Genomic DNA, 24,097 nt, shown 5'->3' with positions numbered 1-24,097 from the left:
AAAAACATCACTGATTTTGTTAGCAAGCATTTGGCTCAGAGTACAGAAGAGAAAACAAACTCACATGGTGCATGGAACATCACTAGCACAGATGAATGATCTTTTATAAACCTGTCGAAGTCCTCATCGGTCAGGTGATAAACTACATTTTCTTCATCTGCCCAGGGAGTCTCTGGAGCCTGTGGCTGAGGTGCCTGTGGGCTACAAGACAAACAGACACAGCTTAAAGGCAGCTCTCTGGTGCTAAGCAGCCATCTTGCAAAGTCAAACAAACCTATGAAGCTTCCATAATTGTACTCATCCAGAACTCAAAGGCACTGAAACACAGATAAAACTGGAGGAGGAATAAAAAAACCTGCAAGAAGCTCCTGAGGACAGATCAGCAATGGAAGGGGATGGAGCGAGGAGATAACCAGACTGCTTGGTTATTACATTATAGAAATCAAATGCATTTTCTACTACTCTTTTACCCTCCTCAGCAGGATGCTCCCCTTCTCACAGCATTCCCACTTCGTAGTTCACAGGAGTCATTGCAAATGAAAGAAAAAAGCAGTGAGCAGAAACAGCCAATTTAACCCGTCACCTTGGATACTGACAGCATGATTAGGGCCAACAGAGAAAGGAGGAGTAGTGTTGGGACCATGAGCCACCTACACACAACACTTCCCCAGGAATACATGGTTTTACCCTTAACAACTCTTGTGAGCCAGAGAAGCATTGTTATGTCCTCACTCTGCAGTGGGCTTGTAGGCCTAACTCAGCAAAGCTACTCAGCTGCATGCTTAACCCAAAAGGCAAGTGATGTGTTCTACCAGCTTCACTATGACTGCACATGAGTTCAACTGTCTTTGATGGGTCAGAGCCACAGAGACTGCTCAAAGACACAGTGGCAGGTCTGGAAACTGAACCTAAGCTCCTCTGGAGCTCCTCATCCCAATAAACAATTGGTTTTGGCTTTCATTAATGTACATTAAAAAGAGAATTTGGCAGCTGTGAACTAAACTATGCTAATTGACATTTTATTTATTAAAGCAATGTTCACAAAAAAGACACCCAAACATACAAACATTGGGAGCCAGACTCTGAAGCTATTTTATTCTTGTCAGTTGCAGTAATGAGTTCCAAATACCCCCTAAAATTCCCTAAATTCTTTGGCAAAGTATAGGTCTGGATGTGACCCCATATCTGGTGAAAGCAGATTTACTATTTTTTATTAAAATGTATTATTGTGTTAGCTGCCTGGAACAAGGAATGGCAAACAGATGATAACTCATTTATCCTGCCTTACTCATTTCTAGGCTGAAAGCCTAGTTTGATTAAAAAAAGCAGTAGAGATACACAGATTCACACAGCAACTTCTGTTGATGTAAGCAATGGGTGTGATCCAAGAATATTAAGCAATCCGTGCAGAACTGTGATGCACACCTCTGCTGCTGCTTCTACAATAAACAAACCAAGAAGCAAACATCAAAGCAAAGGTCAGAGCTGCACCTGGCCAAGCAGCCCAGAGAGCAATCTCCAGGTATCCTGGCAGAGTGAAGGCTTTCCAGCAAACACCATGACACTCAATGGATTTGGGAACTGGGCTGAGTAGGCAGAGCATGAGGAACATGGACACAGTGCCTACAAAGCACTGGGAGAACGTGGTGTCTGGAAGGGCCTGGTGTGACCTATTTCAGTCAGGAATCAGTAAAGCAAGGCACAGGATGTTTATTCAAATGGCCTAATTTAAAATGTTGTGCATGCTAATAAGCCTACACAGGAGTTGGTAAGAAACACCTCAAGGCCTGGAGAAAGCAATAAACAAAACTTAAAATGTCATTTAGCCCAGACAAAAGGCACACCCAACATCTGACTAGGATGACAGAAGTCTAGAAGAGTTATAAAAAGCTAATTCAATTGAGAGGACAGAACAAGTTCTTGATTTAACGGAGTAGCTGATGCTAAGGAAGGGCCTGAGGGGAATCTATAAAAACAGCAAGACAAACCAAGCAGCTATTGAAGGCACCAAGAAGCTGGTGGGCTTGCCTACCATTCAGGCTGATACAGCTGTGTACCAGAGTTAACAAAAAAGTGGTATGTACAAGATAGTATCTCTACTGTGCTGCATTAAGGCTGTATGATGGTTTGTCTCTATCACCTCATGAAAACATCTGAAACTCCCTAACATAGTAGCCAGTGCCTATTAGAAAGATAAGAAAGGTAAAGCATCTGCAAGACTGATGCATTAGCACACTTTCAGCATAAGAAAGAAGCACCTTCTTTAAGTAGTAAGAAGGAAAAAAAAAGAGGTGTTGGAGCCCTCCAAACTATCAGTTCTTGTCCTGAGAGGAAAAAGCATGGACAATGATTTAAATAACTCTGATTAAGTTATAACATATTCTCCTTCACAAATGAGCCTAAGATCAACCACTTTCAGCACTTTACCAGTAATATTTAGAGGGAAAAAACCAAGAAGAGGGACAACAGCTGCTTTTCTGAGGAGTGTACTTATTGTCCACACAAAATAGGCCATTTCATATGGCTCAATGTCTGCTGGATTTGCTTTCAAGACTCTACAATGACAGCATGCACTGTATAAAAATGCATTGGCTTTCCTTGCCACGAAACTGCCATGCCCTGGTTCTCAGAGCAACATTTTGTACCAAAGCAACCTTTCAATATTTTAATATTATGCTATTCTGAAACACAGCCTGTACACCCTGCAGCTACCTAACTGCACTCCTTGGCTTTCCTAAAGCCCTTGCCATACCATTTTGACTACCTGTACTGCAGATTCCTCAGAACAGTATATTATGTATGTAGCATGTTTACCCTAGATGTGGTTTTATTAATAATTTGATTTATCATAATTTAAGCATCAATTACTGGCAAAATATAAGTACACATAATTACTTAATGTGGTTTCCTTCAAACCTTGTACTTATTACACAGAACAGGGGCACAAGGCTACTGCTCAGATCATCTTCTGGGCAACTAATAAGCATGCACTAAGTGAGGACGAACAGCTGTCTTTAGCTCTGGACTGCTGAAGTATCAGCCAAAGCCCACAGTGGCTTGTTAGCAGAGATTATCATTGGCAAGAGCTTGCAGCTGTTCTGCTTTGCCTCCAGTAGCTGTGTTCACTTGCTGTCACAGCACTGATATAAAGGTACTGCATATTGCAGGGATTATCTGGATATTATGTGGGCAGACAGGGGGAAAAAACCACCCCAAACAGCTAATGTTTCACATATGGTAGCCAAGAGATAACCACATCCTTGCAGAATTGAAAAGCATAACAAAGTGCAGGTGATTAAGCCCCATCCCTGCTCCAAGGGCTGATCATCTCCTTCCAGTTGCTGGAGTTGCCATCTTGATCATGCACATTTGAAGGCTTAATTGACTACACGAGGCTTAATGACTATGGCTGAATTCCTCCTGTTTGAGCCACTGGGCAGTATTTGCTTGCAGTGTTTGTAGCTCCTGATGCTAACAGGAATGCAGCTCTCACTTCATTTGTGGGTTCCAAATCCTGAAGCTACTGCTGCTGAAGAGCCTGGGCTACCTGCCACCATATGCATGTCCCCAGCACAGCACCACTAGTTCAGCAAAATATACTTATTCTGAGCCAATTCTGCTAAACTGTACTATTACAATAGTTTGCAACAGTCTGTTCTTTCCCATGTGTTTGTTTCCTTTCATTAGGGTCATTTCAGTATTTTTCCCACGACTGCAGCAAACATGGGAGGCTTACAAAGATGACACCATGCCCAAGAGCCTGGGTGCACTGCAAACAGGATTTCTCCATCACCAGATTATCTCAGCTCTCTCCAGCTGCTCCATCAGCTTCACTGACCATGGGGGGTTTGCACCAGTTGAAGAGCAGCTATACACACACACACTTTTCCTGTCTGTCTCTGAACTGCTAGTCCCACAGGCTCACTCAGCCCCCAAAATGTTTATGACTGCAAACAGCTCTCTTTAGGTAGAACAAGGGGCTTTCAACACTTTTCACATCATTACAGCAGACACAGATGTTGTAAAAGTGACTACCTATCCAGGGTGCCTTGATCTTCAGCTTGTCTCTGAAAGACACTTTAAAGGTTTCAGCTAAAGGCTGATGAACCAACAAGAACTGCACACTTCGTATACACATTTTTAATAACACAACAGGAGTCAAACCTTTTGCACGGTATTAAGTTCAAGCACCCAAGATTACTGGAAATTTAAGCTGGCATTTTTAGCAAAGCTGAGATCTGTGTATCTGCATTTATTTTAGTCCACAGTCAGTCTCCTATTACAGCCAAAATGCAACTGTGAAATGCAAGGCATGCATGCTAAAATACAAACATTAGTCAATCTCCCTGTACGAGTTTAGCTGATCTCAGCCGGGTAGTTTTGTTTGCTCTTCTGAGCAGAGGGAAGGAGAGAGAGATGTCTGTTCCTAAAGCATTACATTCTGTAAATAATGAAGAGTACATAAAAGATGGAGTGCATGAAGTTGAAAGCCTTACTTTTTCAGCCACTCTGCTATATCTGCTGCAGTAGCACCAAAGTTCTCGAAGTTGAACAGGAACTTTCCTTTCCTGTTAAAGCAACAAAACAAGGTTCAGTCCTTGCCCTAAAAGATAAAAAGATGCAATTATAGAAGAGTCATGATTTCTAAATTAGTAGCAAAACATAACTGACTCAAAATAGCAGATTGTAGGATATCCCCGGACATTGAATTCTTCCTTTATCCTTTCAAATTCAGCAGAGTAAACATTCATCCCCGCAAGAACCTGGAAAAAGAGCATAATCTTACTGATTCTTATAATACAGCAGGAACATCACATCATTTGTTTGAAGATTTAAGTAAAACCCACTTCAGTCTTGGCGGATTCTGATTTCATTCATATAGCTGTCAAGCAAGGGGCTCTCTGTAAAAGGCACTGAAGTTTTTCTGATTTTGTGCAAGGCGGAACAGAACAATACTTGAGTCTAATCCAGAGAAAACACACACCAGTCAGCATGTCACCTCTTCCTTGCTCTGGAAGCATCTCTGTTTCTTTTTATTCACCCACTAACAGAAATACCTGAAGGGAATTCTTTCAATTGCATTACTTGTGCTCTTCTTCGCACATTTGGATTTTTAGCTACAAGTGTAACTAGATTTTTTTTTTCTTCCTCTGCAAGTAGGAAAAAAAAAAAAAGAGTTCTCAGTTCATATCTAAACATTAAACAGGACAGCAGAAGTTCCACCCTCAGCTCTCTAGTTTCCACTTCAGCAATGAATTTTCAATCTCAGCTCATGCCCAGAAGCTCCAACCAACGAAGCACTGGCATTATCCCAGTTCAAAAATGCACTTACTGAAAGGCAAGGGGAAATCAGCACAACTTTGATGTGAAAATAAAATGTGCCCTATTTCCATGAGCTCAGGAAATAGCACATGGCCTTTATATCCTTTAAATATGTTAACTTGGGTAGGGTAGGGTATAATGAGAGTTAAGAATTAACCTTGTCCTACAGTCTTCAAAAGAGAGGCACAGAAGCACAGCAGCTTTTCAGACTAGCATGCAAAAAAAAACTCTCTCCTCCCCATTCCTCACCTCTTTCCCAACCCGTCCTCCATCTCAGCAGTCCTTGAGCTTCAGGTTCAGGGCTCCTGTGACTTGTACTGTGCCCCGTGACTTATTCTGTGCCCTGTCCAAATGTCTTCCAAATATTTCTGACATGAAAATTGGAAGATGGGATTGATTCCAAGTTTTTGTGGGTGTGCACTTCACACAGAGGTCGTTCTGCTGTCAAACCTGGACCCAGCAAGTTGCTGAAATACCACTTCCTGATTAACTTAGTTTAATGGCATTGACGGCTTAAATCATTTTAGCAGCAGGGTCTTAATCCAACCCCCTCCTCCTTCCCTCTCCAAAAACAGGATTTTCTCCTTCCAGCTGAAATACCACATCAGAATTTAATACCACGTTCCTGACTGCAGCAAACTGCACAGACCAACCAAATGTGCTCAGAGCCAGCATGAAATAAATCTTAAAGCAGAAAATCCTCATTTGAAGGTCAACCGTTTCTAAGAATGTGCTGGAAAGTCACAAAAAGATACTTTGTTTTCTCTTCCCTATCCTAAGAAAGGATAAATTGAACAGAGGAGAGTACAGAAATAAGGTTTATACTTGCTGGCCTAGTCTCCCACTTTGAATTTTCCTTGTAGTTCAAAGAACCAGATTGACTTAATTCATATGAGATTATCTAGACTCAATTCTCCCCTTTCCTTATCCTCCATGTCACCACCTAAAGGGAGGTAAATGCAATAGGATCAAGATAACAGTGGTTGCTTTATAAAGCAAGAACCTGGTTTGTTAACTAATAACCCAATAACACTAGCCTACCAGATTCCATGTTTGCTGTGAACTTTCAGAGGATTTCCTAAGAATTAAATGGGCATCCCTGGCCATTTCAGACAATTTCACTGTGTCCATCCAATGGTGATTGATACAAGTCAATAACTTGGATTCATTCTTGCGTTCATTACATTATATGAAGCATAATTAGCAAAAAGCTTATTACAATAGGATTTATTTTTAATGACAAGAGTAACAGCTTTAGCTGGCTAATAATCCAGAATTATGAAATATCAGGCTGTCAGAGACCATCAAAATACACCCAGTGCCCAAAGCCAGGGTCCTCCTGCCAGACGTCTGGCGAATTTGCTTTTAGCAAATGACTGAATGACCCCAACTTCAATTTAAGTCCATTACCTCTTGTAATAGCCATTGCAGAAACAAAGATCAGTTTACCCCTTTCACCTCTGCAGTGAATTATTTCACTGAAATATTTCAACACTTATCTGCTCTCCAACAAGCTACCTATAACCTAAACCACCTCTGAATCCTTCTTAGCTGCCCATTAATTTGGAGCTTCTGACCATTCCTGTTCAGCTGTGACCCCCGACCTTGATTCACGGTTTTCTTGATGGGATTGCTCCAAAACTCGTACCTCACAGCACCAAAAAAATTAAAACAAAACAAAACAAAAACAAAAACAACAAAAAAAAAAAAAAAAAAAACAAACAAAAAAACAAAAAAACAAACAAACAAAAAAACCAACCAAACCCAAACAAACAAAAAAACCCAAGCACCAAAGGAGAAAAGCACTTAAGCATATTCTCAAGCTGGTCTTTACTGAGCAGAGCCTTCTGACACACTCACAAAGTCCATGGGCATTAGGGAGATGATGAATGGTTTGCTAATAACCACTTCCCCCCTGCTCTGGGGCCACAGGGACAGTCACTCACCAGAGCCCAGCCAACCCTTTAACCACAGGAATCTTTCCTGCCAAGGATAAAAGTAAGCCCACTTCTGATTTGGAGCACTTTTTCCTTCTTCACTGGGTGGAACGGAATAGTAAGAGACGACCACAATATAAACTAAAAATGCCACCCTGCCTTCCTCTCAGTAACAGCACGGGGACAAGAAACAGCCAGTCCCAAGAGAACACAGTGACCAGCAGCAGGTACAGTGCACCTTTTCACTTTTATGACCTCTTCAATAGGCAATACTGTACTTAATTTTCCTGCTATGTAACAGCAATAATCACTTTTGAGCCTGGCACATCCTGACAGCTAATGACAGGTCAGATTAAAAGGCCAAACCTTCAGCTCATCCAAACCACTCATAAACTTTGCAGCAAAGTCTGATCTGGAGGTCAGCATCACTCTAAGGCACTACATGAATAATTTATGATGGGTACAGCATAGTTAACTTTAGAAATGGCAAGCTGTGTACACATCCCACTCAGGAAGCTAATTGGGTCAAATTTTGACAAACAGACCGATTTTTGTGAAAAACATGGGTGGCAGTGGCATAACTGGACTTTCCTCTGAACTGATCCTGCACTACAACACTCCACTGCAAAAAACTGTGTCCCAGTCCTGTCACTCAGCTGTGCAGGATTAGCCCGGATCTACAGAAACGATTTCCAAGTGAGGAAGGAAATACTCAAACCAGAATAGATCTAGAGTTTAAATTCTCTGGTCTGAATTTAATAAAATGAGCTGCACATGGACGAGGAAGGGATAACTGCAGGAGGACACAGTGCTCTGCAGCATGCCTTCTCTTTGGCACTGTCTCTACAGGTGATGCTTTGCATTTCTAATCCCTCTCGCCCCACACCCCACAATGTACTGCCATGCAAGGCAGGAGTGCCTTCCCAAAGGCTGCAGCACGTGCTCCTCTGAGGGGAGATGGCATTAGAGTGCTGCCTGGCTAGACAAAAACACTCTTGAAAATATCTTCTAAGGGCTGTGCCGTGTCCTAAATAAATCTGAGTAAATCCCACTCATTTCAGCCCTAAGCAAACAAGGACTTAAAGAAAACACTTCTGAAAACAACCAGTTAGGAGAATGTTGGGCAGTCTGACAGCACTAGGTGGTCATGAGAAGGGATTGCCAGAGCTGCCCTAGTAATGAACTGCAGTGCTTCATCTTTTCCTCACAAGGAAACCTGTAAACACAGCAGTGAATGACCCAACAGGCAGGATCAGACCAAATCCTACTACAGCCATGAAACAACAATCCTATTTCTTCATCCTTTACGTGCACTGGCATCATATAAATCATACGTTAAGCACATTATAAAACCTTGACTAGACAAGTGCCTTTGACTTGCTTACAGAGATCAATACACCTTATAGGTACAAAGGGGTAACTAGATTACTGTGAATCCTGTACTTCATTAGAGTCAAAACTTACTTTCATATCTATGTGGCATCAGTGCTAACTTTGACAGAGCTACAGTTCAACTGTAAGACTATATTAATGCTGAGTGGCTAGGAAGGTTACCAGTTGCTTATGGGAGGGGCCTCTCCCTCCCACAGCACTGTGATTCTCCACTAAAAAAGTGGATTAATAACTGCTTTAAGGGCATCCATCCCTGACCTTGCTATGAAACGTCAGGCCAAAAAGCTGATCAAACCCATTAAGGCAAACATTTCTTTCTTTACCAAAATGAGCTCAAAAGGTCTACAAACTCACAAATTAGAGGCTAAACATAAATCTACATAGTGTCAGAGCCTGCATCTCTATGGAAAAAACTGCAGTGGCTCTAAAGGGCAAGGGAGTTGACATCTCATTCTCCAATGTTTTAGCAGAATAAAAACCAAGATAGAGAATCCTGAAGAGATCTGGAACGGAGTCATTTATTTCTGTTTTATTTCAACTTGCTTAGAAATTGATAATTTTGATAAATATTTGTGGGTTTAAATACTTAAAAGAAAGTGTTAAAATGATTTTTGAAATGTCATATAAATCTCATTGTCTCACTTACATATTTACCCTTGAGTTCTGTTGCTGCTTGCTGATAAGATGGCATCATTCTCTTACAAACACCACACCCTGATAAAAAAAAATTGTGTGAGTAACATGCCAACAACTCTATTCAGCCTCTTCTACAGTATCTATGTTCCAAAGCATATGAAGTAATATTTAAAATCAAAAAATCTAAACAAAAATTCTTTATCTACTTCACTAAATCATTATTAGATTATTAGTTTCTAAGGATGTTACTTCTTGATACAAGCCTCTATTTTTGCACATTTTTCAGGCTCTTCATTTTCATATTCATTTCTCATCCCACTATGAAGAGAGTGTATATATTATATATATATATATATATATATATATATATATACACATATATATATATATATTCCTCAGGCTCTGAGCTGAGCTGAGATAAAAACAGAGGAGAATACAAGATGAAACACACATATCCAAAGTCAACAGAAGATGTCTTAATTTTGAGCTCAAAACAAAAAGCTTTGTACATTTCTGGTCTTTGAAGGGACAGGGGGAGGTACTTCAGATTCATCCCAGCTTAACAAGGCATTGAAATTAATTTGAGATGCATTTCCTAAACACATTACACAGACATCAAGTATTAAACAGTGCTCTCTTAATTGAGCAGACATAGCTCAGAAGCAACAGCCCTTGGAAGATACAATATTGTGCTGCTGTGGAAAAGACAAAGGGCAAGTGAGGAAGACCACCAATGTGTAGTTGGAGTGTGCTAAGAGCTGTCTGATGATGCTCTGCAGGGCTAAGCAGATTAGCAGTAAATCACCTTGTAAGCAGCAGTTTTCACCCCTGCCAAGTAAAATCCGTGCATGCAGATGGAAGGGGCAGGAGTGCAGCCAGCATGAAAGAAAGGTAGCTGGAGCCAAGCACTCCAGACACTTATTGTGGAAACACTCAGTCCACCACAGGACAGTAGGCAACACCTCTGTTCTGGTTAACAGAGTTTTGAAAATATCTTCCAGAAAGGAGGAACAGATTTTGCAGCCACTTGTTTAGGATCATATCAGCATGCCTGGAAAGGAACTTCCTTTAGTCTGAGAAAGGAGAGTTCTTGTTTCTGTGGTCCTTCCACCTTTGATCTCTCTGCTCAAATTGACAATGAGGTTGTTAAATTAGTGCTGGTTAAAACGACAATTTCTTGGGCGCAGACCACTCACTTAAGGCCCACTGAAGTCTTGCAGCTTCATCCAAACCACTGGACAGACATCAAAAGATGTGAGTTGACAGACATCATCTTCTGAATCCTCTATTTCTTCTCTGCTCAGGAGCCTCAGGCCCCAAACTCCTTCATCAGATTTTGCTATCTTCCCCTCTTTGCTCTCTTGCTGCACCCTGGAGTACCTTCAAGAGCACAGGCACACAGCAGCCTCCTCCACACAGCCATCACCCCTATCACCCCTCCTCTTCCCAGCTCTGCTGCTGCCTCAAACTTGCTGCTCCCAAACCCACTTCAGTACATCCTCTCCTGTCCTTGTATTTCTGGGTTATATTGTTCAGGATGCTGCCAAGCCACATATACCCCTCAACATGCATAAAAGGGGAACCTCAAAAAACCCATTTTCTTCTGTTCTTTCTTCTTGTATTTTGTCCCAAAAGAGGGAACTTAATTAAATACACATTAGTCTTTCCACTAGTTAACACCTTCATTTCTAAAGCCTTGTTTTCAATCACGTTTATAAACAGCTCCTTCTTGTTGCCAAATCCAGACAGTCTCCTGCAGGAGCCTTCTTTGACAGTTAACTACAAATACATCTGAATGCCTTTAAATATACGTAATATTTCATCTTTAGTGCTGTCTGACTTTCTAATATAGGTCCGAAAGTACAGTGAATGGTCTGCAAATGGCAGTAATATCTTCTGAGGAAAGCAAGCCTTTGCTCTGAGTTGTTTTACCCAGACCAAGCATTCCTGAAATATTAAAGTAACTGCATCTAAGTCTGTAGTTGCTTTCATCTCCCCCTGCCCATTTCCTATGAATCTGCCACAATTAATCTAAAGCCCCTGCTTCTAACAAAGCAGAGAAATAAGGCAGCTTCCAGATAAAGCCTCTGATGTCCTCTCTTGTCAAAGACCTCACTTACAAGTAAAGAAAAGCAGAATTTCTTCCAGTGACCAGTCTTGATTTCCTGCTCCCAGTTATGAAAAGTAACACCTGTATGTAACCAATAATTTCAGCTGCTCAAAGCCCAAAATTTAATGCAACTGCTGGATGTATTCTGTCTCCAGTAAGAGGAGCAAGAAAAGAAAAACTGGACAACAACCAAGTCAGAAGGTCTTGTGTGTTAAATAAAAGATGAGGGAGTTACAAACTGAGAAATCAGAGAGGAAGAAAAAAACCTCACAAGTAGACTTCCTTCACAGCAGTTTGGAAAGCAGCACAAGTATTACAGCACTGAAAACTAGCAGGTGTTTTGCCACTTCAAAGAAGAGAAACTGGAAGGAGGAGGGTTTCTGGGGGAACGGTTCGAAGAGAACGAAGGGTTAGATAAGGCACATTTCAGAAAGAGACCCAGTTGTGGAAAACAATAATTCCTGATAAAGGTAAACTGTGAAAGCACCAGGCAGCAGCCCAACTCTCCCCGAAGGGACGATTTACAGCAGAGCAGCCGTATCGTCTCCTGCTGATCTGAGGCAGCAGCTGCTGGGAACAGCCACACACCACGCCAGGCCACACAAGACCACACTACTGCAGTCTGAAGGCACAGAGCCACAAGTGATTTCATTAAAAGAAAAACCATCGTCTCAGTGATGCATCAACTAAGTCTTGGGTAATTTTGGCCATCTTGGCAGTGCTCGGATGAGAATAAAAAGGTAAACTGGTATTTCAGGCAGTAATTACAAGAGAAAATACACTGAGAAACACCAGACAATGCTGCCATGGGACAGAGTTTTAAAGAGAATCAGCCAGCAAATTGCTTGTGGTACCTAACATCAATTTCTCTATCAGGGCAGTCCTGGGAGGCTTTTCTAGCTTAGGTCACACATTTATTCCCCTCTCATGGCTTCCCTGCTTCCTGAACTGAGCAACAACTCAAGCGCAACACTATCTTGCTTAGAAGAGCTGGAAAGCCTCTCACACAGCAGTCACCAGGAAACACAAAAAGGCAGCTGTAAATCTGCAACATTAAGGAAAAAGCAGCCAATGCAATGACAAAGTAGAAGCAATACAAGGTCAAAGTCACAAAAGAAATGGAGTGACTCCAATGTGCTCTTCTCTTCCTGAAACCCCACTTGCATTTGAGTTACTCCTGCCAATGCAGGTAGGAACATGCAGGATGCCCCTAGGATGGAGCAGGAACAACAGCCCTGCTCCTGACAACTGCACTGTTTCCTCTGCCTGCAGCGTACAGTGTTTGTTTTGTGCAGCACAAATCTGTAACAAAATCACAGAAAGCAGCTGCTTAAAAGAACATTGAGCGAGAGTCATCATCACAAGAGAAAGAGACAAGACTGGGATACAAGTGATGGATAACCAGGGAAAAACTGAGGACAAACAGGCAGAACAACACAAGGAGCTGAATGATAAAGGTGGCACAAGATGGTATTATTAGTGGAGCACAGGTGATGCTTCTTGTCAGACCTGGACGTCTCTCAGTGGAGAAGGGAGAGAGAGAGGTGGCAAGACATGCTGGGCTACTTACATGGGGCATAGAACATCATCAGAAGGGGCTTGTCTTCCTTCTTCAGAAGTCTTCTCAATTCCTAGTGAATGAACCAAAGAAAATAAAAAACACACTTATACTCAATGACACCTCTTATTATTTGTATTGCAACTTTAAAAAACTAATATATGTATTCATAGAACACAGGCTCGTTTATCTGAGGGAAAAGGGCTCATCTTTCCTAACAGACAGGACTCAATTTTTTTTCCTTGCTCAATTTTAACTTGAAAAAAAGATGACAGAATTTATTATACATTCAAATATCTGCTGAATATCCTAGACCAGTATCTTCACTGTTAATATGTGGAAGTTCCACGGTTTAGTTCATTTTCACTGCAAAATCTCTGACTGGAAATTCCTTCTTCACTGAGACATCCAAAATCCATATTGCAATTCAAAAAGTCAGACTCAATAATAACAAAACAAGTTCAGTTTTCACACTGTGAAACCTTGCCAAACCTATGAGATGCCATGAGAAAAGGATTTTTCAAGTACCAGCATGATAGAAAAACTAGATGAAGTTTTCAAATTGAATGCAACCCTTGGAAGCCTTGTAACAGAGTACAGAGGGTGAACATTAAAAATTAATCTTCCTACAAAAAACTGAATGTCAAAATAACCATTTCTAATATTAAAAATGAAAGCCAGAAAATTGAGAAAGCCCTTTACAAAATACCAGCTAGAGTCCAATCAATTAAAGTTTTAAAAAAATCTATAGACTAGAAAACTAAAATAGAAGACCAAGCTGATTATATTAGAAAGAACATAATGGGTAACTGGTGGCACTGGTAGTTTTTAAGGTAGTTTCATCACATTCGCTGCTTTCCCACTTAAGACTGAGAGGACAGTTACTGCACAAAGCTAAAGCACTCAAGATCCAGATCCTGTTTCTTCCTGCTCCACGCTTCCTAACCTCAGGCACATGAGGGAACCCAAGGTTTAATGACAAGCTGCAGTTTGAAGAGCAGCATTTTATCTCCTACTTGTATTCTGCAGTGACTGCATCTTGCAAGCTGCTACACCTCCCTGAGACAAAGAGGGCTGTGCCCCCACACCATCCACAAGCTCTGACACTTGCTGTGTAGCTGGCAGACTGAGGTTATGAGCACATGCAGGGCAGAGGAGGGTGGGAAGCAGAGGACTTTACAGTTATCACAACCCACAAACTTGGTCAAATCACTTCAAACAGGTTGGGTGCTTTAAACTTGCCTTCCAAAGAAACAAACTAGTGGTGTTTCACTAAGAGTTAATACACACATACACACTCCCTTCACCCCTTATATTTATAAAACAACAGAACATCTATACAGCTAATGTACCTTTTCACTGTCGACATGCACAATATCTTTAGCTTCAGGATCTTCCTCCCACAGTGGAGCACCTTCTGGATCCTTGAGAAAGGCCACCATAGACTGTAATAAACAGGGGGGAAAAGCTTTTAAAGAAACACGAATGGAAATCATGAGACATCCAATCTCAAATCCATGCTGTGATGCAAACCCCATCCAATTACTGCCTTTGCTTTTCTGCTCATATATTCATCTGCTCTAATGCAGATTAGCACAAATCTCCTGTTTCAGAATGAAGTGATATGTGGGTGTGTACCTTCATCATAACTGGTATTCAAACTTATCGGTTCCCACTCCCACTATAAAACTGGGGAAAACAGAGTGGAAGTGTACCAGCACACAGAGAAATAGCTTCAAGGATCCTTCAGAGAGCTCTTTCAATGGTACTAGACCTTCCACAGTGAGTCCATGGGTCAGTAGGAAAGGCTTCTCTTTATGTAGAGGTCAGGCTCCCATGCCCTTCACCGTATCTGAGTAACAGGACTAGCTGGAGGGCACACTGATACTTGCTGTGAGCAAAAGCAAATGAACAAACACACTTGCAGATCAAACTGCTCATTTGGTCAAAGGAAGAACAATCCACCAACAGTTCCCTGTGTGACCCACCTACCTAAAACATCCACTGAATGCAGTTTCAAGTGTGAGAATAAGAAGCAAATGTGACAGAAGAAGTGGGAAATACAAAACTCCAGGATTCTGCAGCTCCCATGTCCAACAAGTCAAGTACACGTGCACACATAATTCGTAACTGCTTTACCTGACTGACATACAACCAAAACCACCTTTCAGCAGACCACAGATATACTCTTTACCATAAGGAAATATACTTTGATAGGTCTGTTTTCAAGCTGAGCCTGAAGGAACTCCAGCCCTCCTAAATCAATGAGAGACTCTCCATGGATTCTGGAAGTCACAGTAAGCCCCATTTCCAGCTGTACATGGAAACACAGGCTTGATCACTTTTATCCTCAGATGTCTGTGCTCTAGGAAACATAATACCTGGTATTCCATGTTTATTCACCACTCAGAACGGCCCCACTGCTTTCTCTATGGCACTGATTGTAGGTCTGTGTTCATTCCCATATAGGATCTCTGCCACAGCAGAAACATACTGAGGTCCCTGAGGAGCTTCCTTCAGTGTGAGAGTGAGTGGATGAAGCTGCCACAGCACTAAGTGAGCTATCCTAACACACACCAGTTCTATCTAAAAGCCTGGGTGTGTACTCCACTTTCTTGGGAGCAGGTTGGCAGCACACCTAATAACATCCCACTGCTGGAACCGTCTCAGAGACACTTTTGCTGCCTCTCTGCCTTTGGTGGGGCTGCTGTGGTACAATATCCCAGCAGCTTATCAACAAAGAGGGGAGTTTAGCCCATTTTCCTGCCTCTCAGTTGGTACTGCAAGGCTCGGGAGGATTCAGACCTTACAGCAGGATCCATTTATTGCATTTATGTTTCTGTCTGCTTGCACAGCTAATATTGAAAAGATTTGTCTTATCACAAGAGGCAGCATGTATCAGTCACCAGACAGCAACCAAAACACTTAATGTACACAGCAAGAAGGGCCTAATGGGTGAGGGTGACAAACACTTCCAGAAGAAATTCGTTTTATAGGGGCATTATCAGGGAAAGGAGTTAGCTAGGAAAAAATATATATAAAATCAAGTAATTTACAATGGAGTTACAGTATAAAAAGCTCTAGACTTAGAGGCATTAACATCCCAAATGACGCCCTAAGACTAATAATACATGGGGAAAGGAAAGATGAGGACAAAACAAGGGAGATGTTCTACCTTTAGGACAGCTGCATCAAGTTCTGCTCACCCTGAGCATGCAGAGACCTCAACTATACACTGGAGATGAGGAGAGAGGGGTCAACATCTTGAATGGCTAATGAGTGTAATTGACTCTGCTAGTTTCAAGAATTCCTGCATGCCAAATTCAGACATGTAGAAACAGATGTGGTTAGAGAATGCAGGATTAAAGAGATTTAATTCGTCCAGCCTCTCCCTCTCAGCCAAGACAGAAAAAAATTAGATGTGTAATGTCTTCTGGCAGGAGCAGGCAGTACGTTGCCTTGCGCTCAATTCTTCATGCAGTGAAGAGAACTTCCTCTCTTACTTTAAACAACAGCCAAACAAACCACAGCACTTTCTAATTACAGAAAAGCAGTGGTCCCAAGCTGCTGTGTTAGAGGCCACAGCAAGATCTAGGGCACAGCAACCCTGGTGTTGTAGAACCAGCTTCACTCCAGTCCTGCCGTGGTACAGTCAGGACCTGTTTTGACCCCCACAGCATGGACAGAGCCACGATGGGCTGTAACCAGCTGTGCCAGCTTTGAACTTTACACCTCGATTCAGCACAATACAGGACATGCTTCATCCAGCACATGCTGCTGAAAACAAGCAAGTTTCAACAGGAGAGCTGCTAATCATATACATGGACCTAGGTTTTAACCTGAAAAAAAATATACAGAAACACATCCTTGTGCTTCTCACTCCTTGGAAGTATCACGCAGTAGGGATGCTAATAACAAGACCTTCCTCGATTTCACACATACACTCCTTACAACAGCCAACTTGAAAACGATTCGGGGTTTAGAGCAGGACCAACTTATTGGGTTAGTCTATTCCCTTTGCAAGTACTAAGCAGATTCGTACTTCAGTGAGTTTTCTCCATTTGAGAAGGGTAAAACTCTCCCTGTACTTTATACTCCAGAAAAGGCTTCCTCATGTAATAAATACAGCCTGGATACTGGCATCATGGCTCTCCTGAGAATTAGACATCGTGTGGCTAAAGCAACATGCGAACAGACATTCTAGGTAAGATGAAAGGCTGATCTAAGCTTAGGATTTCAACAGCAGATGACTACAGTTACTTGGGGAGAAGACAGACTAGTACTTACAGTTCTTATATAGCATACACTGGCACATGCTGTCCATTTCTGGCAAAAAGAAATCAAGTTTATGGACTCTGCACAAGCTGCTGTATATGGACCTCTGTGCTTTTTAACTATCCATGGATCTATCTCTAATAACTATCGAAAACTGTTTTCCAAACTCCTAAATTCTTCGCTTTCACAATATGTAGCTGCAAGTTCCAAAACTTCTTTTTTGAACATTGCAGTTATTTGTTTCAAATCAGCCATCCCAAAATGCCACTGTTTGCCCTCAAATTTGGAGAAAAATGAAGTAATCCCTCCCTTTTTTAAGCTACTCACAGTTACAGAAATATCTACTGGAATCTCCTCCAGCTGTCCTTTTTAGTATTGTGAGATCCTAAGCCCTTCTGCAAAGAATTGGAAATTTTTTTTAAACTATTCCTAATGATTTTGCATCACTCAATTTTGTTCTCTTGCATTTCATCTCCTTTTCCTAGATACCCCAAACAGCTCAGATCTTAACAAAAGTCTCAGCAGCAGGAGGTTCTGACTGCCAAGTAACTTCCCCCCACTGTGAACACTGAGTTATCCTCTATTCCTCATTTTTCTAACAGTGAAACCACAAGGGCATCTCTGCTAATTACATAAGGATTTAGCTACTTTAAGAAATGAAAAGCTTTTCTAAAAACCCGAGTACACTATCAGCTGGATCAGCCACAGCTACGAAATTGCTGATTACTCCAGAAGAATCCTTTTACAGTTCTTCAGAGCTGTGTCCATCTTTCTCCAAAATGTCGTACATATATTAATATGTCTACTGGATGTCTGGAAAGAAGATCCAAGTTTTATTGCCACAAGTTTGCTGAATGATGTGAAACAAGTCCTTTAATCTCCCTGTTCTTCAGTGTGTCCACCTGTCCATAAAATGAGTATGATACCCTATGGAATTGTGTTGCTCTGCTGCTCTCTGTATGTACTGGGAGACTCCTGACAAACACAGCTGAGAGAGAGAAACAAAGGTCACTGGCTCAACAGAGGAAAACAGGGAGAAGTGGAATAGAGGGGAAAATACAGAAAATATCCAGGCAGCTGTGAGCAGCAGAACAAACACTCAGCTGAATTATTTGACCACTGCCCAGATCTGATCCACTGCTCAACCTGTAAATCATTAGTGGCTGGTTTCACAGGGGCAGTTAAATTGAGAAAGACTCCAGCACCTAGAGTGAGGGAGCTTCAAAATCCCTCTTCCACCCCCAGTGGAATCCCACATCCCTGTCCACGGGACGCTGCTTGCTGCTTCCCAGCAGGCAGGGCAAAAGGGAAGGGCAAAACGCTCATCACAAAACAGCTGAAGGAATAAAGGATCTGGTTCCTGTTGTGCTATGATTGCCTCTCAGCCCAATGCTCCCTGGAGCACTGCAGGTGCTTTCCACTTGATCTGATCTGTAAGGAAGAGTCACAGCACTAACTCCTGGTTGCAGCATTTTATGGAGGGCAGGAGAGACACATCATGTATTGTTCAAATCACCCAAATTTAGGCAGCTACCAGGTCTCCCTTAACCCATCACTCACCAAGAAGGAAAAATACAATCACCAGCTGCATTTCCTCATTAAGTACAGAAGCTGGTTTAGGCAGTTGCTGACTGGGCTGGGTATTTAACATTGTCCTTCCTAATGCCAAGCAAGATTTCTACTGCAGGAGATGGGAAGATACACGGCCCTACTCTCCCCACCTCAGACAAATCCTGCATGACAGCCTCAAGCGAACACTGAATGAATTCAAGTCAGGGCACACTTCCAAGACAGTCCCCCATCACATACTCTCCAACTCTGGCTGTAAAAGCAAAGTCCAGAGCAAGAGCACTTAGGAACAGCCACTCTGGCAGACTCAGGTTCACACATCTCACACAGGCTTTCCTCCATTCCACGGCGATCCCCTGAACAAGCCAGAAAGGGGAAGTACATGGAATTACTGGCGTGATGTCATCAAGTCTTCAAAAGACCAATGACTGTGCAGAACCCGGGTTTGCTGGAGGAGGAAAAGAAACAGGAACTGGACATCAGAGCTGGACAGAAGTGATTTCTGGAAGCCAAGTCATTGCCGGGCCCCTCACATCAGGAAAGTTCCAGTGCTTCACCAGGGCTTTGCAAAGGGAAGTTGCACACTTTTGGCCTGCTCACTGTGCTCTTAGTTCACTGTTTCCACAATCATCTGGATCTACACATTCATATTGTGTCTCACCCCTTCTCACTTCCCTTGCCCACAGAATGTTGCTTTATGTCAAGATTCGCCAGAAAAGAAGAAAGGTCATTTTATACCTGATGCACTCAGAGCACTTTCATAGGAGCTGTGGTTCCACAATCTGATAAAAGATAAGGCCATTCAGCTCTCTTTAAAGTTTATAAACACAAAATCTAAGAACTTCAGAGAAGCCCTTATCAAAATGCAGTATCAGCTAATACTTTTAGTTATACTAACACAAAGAGCACCCTGCAATTAAAACAAGAAAATCCTTATTTGTTACCAGTGTGCAAGTTAACTTACAGTTTACCTTCCTGTTCAACAAGGGGTCAATCTTTTAAATAATAAACAATTTTCCTGGATCTATGGTTGACAGACATGTATGCACACAAAAACCTTTAGGCCCTTCTGACAGCTGTTTATGAAGATTAATCCCCTCCCTTTGATGCCTTTAGCATGAAAAAATACCAAAACCAGTTTTTAATCCACAAATGTCTCACCCACATCTAGCAAAACCGAAAGAATAATAATGGAATATTTAAATTTACCTTCAATGTGACCGCTCTGTTATACACAGTATGAAATGCACCATCCCTGTTAAACGAGGAGTGGGGAATAGTGTTAACTTACAATAACATTACTGCAATTCATACAGCTGCTCTTCCTGACTTCTCACTAACCAGAACATCATTATCCTGCTGAAGCCACAGAACTAAGTAGAATTTACAGTACAGTAATTTAAGGGGGGTGGGGTGGGGGGGAACAAGAGGAAGGAAAAAGGGAGGGTGCAAACCAGTGTAAAGAAAACAGTTTCCTAGTAAACAATTTCCTCCCTGACACTTTAACAAGAATATTTACTAAGGCATTATCTTTGGAGATGGAGATACAGCTGCTTGGTGTACCTAACAGTACTCCCACTCCTATTATTTTCAGGAAGAAAAATCTCTTGCTGTCTCACGACACTTGCCTTTCTCTACTCACATTATGAAGGACTATCTCAAGTCAGAAAAGCACAGAGAGATGAAGCAACTTGTCCAAGGCACATTCCAGCAGGCAAGTGACAGAAAGCAAGAGAGCTCAAATCTCAGGCATCAGCCCCGTGCACTGGGCAAATTTAGTCCATTGGACATCTCTCCCTGGCCCCGCTTATGCTTTTAGTGTTCTCTATTCAACAGTGGAATAAATTTAACTCAACTTCTGTCACAACACATGCTTGCAAAATGAAGAAACAGCAATTAATTTCATATGTCAAAGGATAAAAAATAAGTCATCTTAATGCTGCAGCAGCATGGGGCTGAAAGGAGAATTAACAGTCTTAATGGGGGCATCAACAATTATGAACTACAAATCCCAGCCCAGCACTCACTTATAATGGAGTAAATCCACTCCCTTCTCCTTTGAATTAGGATCTACCTTCATCTTCTTGCATAATTTTCGGCTTTCAGTATCACTGCAAAAAACACATATTGGAAGAAAGGTTACCAAAAAAGAAAATCAAATGCATTCAGTTCTGAGAACTCATTGTTGTGCTTCCCCATCAGCAATCAATTCCAACTAACAGCAGTTTGGAAGCTGTTTAGCTAAGTTTGTGGGACAAGCATTGTGAAAAGCTCCATTAGTCAATTTAATTCCTCTGTTTGCTTGGTCAGGACACACTGAACTGTGTTAAATTTACATTCCAAAGCCAAGCCCTAACCAGTAGAGAAGCAGCTCATTCCAGCATGTCCAAGGACCTCAGCAGATCTTCTGCCCGTGAGATTAACATAAAATTTAGGAAGACAAGTTTTCATTAAGACCATGCTACTGTTAGGGTGGTGGTCAAAGAACACTGTGAAAAGATTCAAAGAGAAAGAGCAGCTTTTACATTTGGCAAAAGATAATAAAAAGCCAAAAAACCCCATGTTCATGGTATGTCCAAGTCCAAATCACAAGCATTTAGCCTTAAAAAGGTCTTGCAGAAAACAAAAACCAATTGAAATTCTGGAGCCCCAAGCCCAGCAACCCCATTCATTCTAGGTAGGAAAGATGTGTCCTGGAGCCACACCTGGCAAGCAGAGGTAAAAACAACTCCTAAAGATGGAGGGAGGTATCAGCAGACAGAACTGCTGGAGGTGGTCTTCAAACTCAACAAGACTGAACCACTTCCAGCACCAGATTAGGCTGACTTGAAGAAGAGAAGGGTCATGGGAGAGAACTGCAAATACATTTGTTTCAGTGGGCAGGTAAAGGGTCTTCACGGCCTAACTGCTCTCCTGAACAGGGTAGGAGTGAAGCCATAAGGAGACTTCAAGCTGAAGTGAATAAGAAGCTGGTGAAAGATCTGGGGAGATGAGCAAAACAGAAAAGAGGATGATTCACATTGACAAGGCTGTTCTCTGCATTGACAAACAGCAAGATTAAACAGCTTGGAAACTTGTTCCCAGCAGAGGACAACTTGTACCTTTTACGCAGATAAATCAATTTAGAAAATGAAAACACTGAAAACCCATCAAGTTTAAACTGATTAGGGACAACAAGATGTAAGACTTGCAAGAGCCCCACCAACTTAAGTGCTGCTGCCAGCACTGGTGCTAATTCTCTCGATGTTCTCCAGCTGTCTTTCTACAAATGTGAAGAACAACAAACACCAAGTTCACAGTGAGCTGGAAGTGAGAGTGCACCTCAGCAGAAACTTCCCAAATGCTTCTGGTACATGGAAACAAGGAGCGATGTGCCATGGACACATGCAGCAAAATCAGAATATTATGCTGAAGATGGAAATGAGCATTTTAAGGAACTAACAAAGCACACAACTACCACACCAGGAAGGAGCACTTGTAATAATCTCAATTGAACAGAAGCATATTTATCCAAAGAGTCTTACTGAATTCATGTCAGTTTTGCATTTTTAGATCACTGTAGCCCATAAACACTCTCTTTGCTTTTCTGGAAGGCTGGAGATCTGAGTTTGAGAACTGAATACCATGGACATGTCTCCTTGTAACAAAACTAGATCACGGAACAAATGCCCTGGATTTGGAGTTATGCCAAAAAACCATGTTTGCCACGTGGAGTTCATACAAAAAGCCTGCAGCAACATCAAACCCAGGGGTCAGAAACATCCTGTCTTTTCTCTCCTGCAGTTCTCCAATGGTCCCATGGGCTAAACCTAAATGACTTGAACGTCAAGGAATCTTCAGAGAAGACACCAGTATCAGATCATTCTCTTGTCTTATCCCAGACAGATTCAGAGGCACAGGGAAACTCTTGTGGCCCTGCTGCAGTTGAGTGCCAGGCACTTAGCTACAGTCAGCCCACACAACAGTCAACATTGGTAAATGCTCCTCCAGACACTACCAGACATTCCCAGTGTACACGTGTATCTGTGGCTATCCCAGCTTTGCCAAGACAAATGTTAGGTGGCTGATGTGAACAAGTGTAATGCTGAAACCTCAGCAACAGGGTCTGTGAAACACCAAGATGTGCAGACAATTGCTCTGGCATAAGCAGACGATTACAATGGGTATCAAAAGAATCTTGTTGCCTGTTCTACCACCTATTTGGTGCAACTTTAGGTTATGGTCTAAACCATAATTTTCCTTTATGTGTCATTTAGAGATCTGAATGGATACTAACGTTCTGCAAGGTTTATAGTGGAAAAAAAGCTGCAAAGCATTATTACTGAGCTATACCTGTGAGTAAGCAGCTAGCTTCAAAAGTCCTACCATTTCAACTCCTAGCAATTCATTTTCTGTTTGCATGAATTTCTATTTAAAAAAAAAAGAATATTAAGAATAGCTACATAGGACCTAAGTGTGCCCTGCGTTCAAGATTTCTCCATTTGCAGAGATTCACACAGCTGCCTGAATGCACAGCCATTATCACAGGAAAGAAAGCAGCAGTTTGCTCCAGTATGTCTCTTACCATTTAGTGGGCAAATTCTCTGCACCACTGCATTGAGAGTTAAGCCTGTTTATGCAAGCTATCTGCACTGATGCACGGGATAGAAGAGGAGCAAATTCCAAGAATAGGAAATGCTAAATATGTATCAGTAATTTTTTCATGCATCAGTGCAGATTTTTGCACATGCCAGACCCACCAGCTCAGATGCTATACTAACAATTATTTGGAAAAAGCAGAAAAGGAGACGTGCAGAAATGGCAGAGATGCTTTTCCTTCTGCCTTTACTTACAGACAGACAAAAATAACCTGCAAAGAGCAACACACTCTGATATCACTTGGTAATGACCATTATTCTTAATAAGAGTAAATATCAACACAGATGCAGCCTGCTCTGAGTTTTGTCTCTTTTGAATCTCAGCCAACAGCCTCTCTCTGAAGATGAGCTCCTCAACTCTCACATGGGAGAGGGTAATTAGGACTCCAGTTCTTGCAATTTAATTATATCACTTGAAGAGGCAGTGTAAGAGTTTGTTATAATGACTAAAAGTAAAAAAAAAAAAAAAAAAAAAAAACAAGACACCCAAAACAGGAAACAAAATGAAAAGAAAATAAAAAAACCCACAAACCAAAAAAACCCCCAAACCTAAAAAGCCAGAAACTATCCCCAAAATCAGCACTCTACCAACCCAGGCCAAGCCACTCAAGACAAGGCACTAGGCTCAGGAAATGCAGCCTTGAGGATGAGGTCAGTAATG

At 41.8% G+C, this 24,097-nt stretch overlaps 1 protein-coding gene across 1 annotated transcript in view; it reads right to left on the bottom strand.

The window, feature by feature from the left end:
- Window positions 1–24,097, bottom strand: part of PDIA5 (protein disulfide isomerase family A member 5) — a 97,018-nt gene that overhangs the window by 47,654 nt on the left and 25,267 nt on the right. Inside the window, exons 4-11 of the mRNA XM_082285508.1 lie at window positions 20,827–20,910; window positions 20,009–20,054; window positions 14,308–14,400; window positions 12,968–13,028; window positions 9,298–9,365; window positions 4,672–4,763; window positions 4,497–4,568; window positions 65–201 (exon numbers count right to left, since the gene is read on the bottom strand). Coding sequence (XP_082141634.1) covers window positions 65–201; window positions 4,497–4,568; window positions 4,672–4,763; window positions 9,298–9,365; window positions 12,968–13,028; window positions 14,308–14,400; window positions 20,009–20,054; window positions 20,827–20,910 — 653 coding nt within the window. The remainder of the gene's footprint in view (window positions 1–64; window positions 202–4,496; window positions 4,569–4,671; window positions 4,764–9,297; window positions 9,366–12,967; window positions 13,029–14,307; window positions 14,401–20,008; window positions 20,055–20,826; window positions 20,911–24,097) is intronic.

This window comes from Coloeus monedula (genome assembly GCF_965178545.1).
Source record: "Coloeus monedula genome assembly, chromosome: 7".
Classification (NCBI taxonomy): Eukaryota; Metazoa; Chordata; class Aves; order Passeriformes; family Corvidae; genus Coloeus; species Coloeus monedula.
This window is presented reverse-complemented; position numbering and strand designations above follow the sequence as displayed.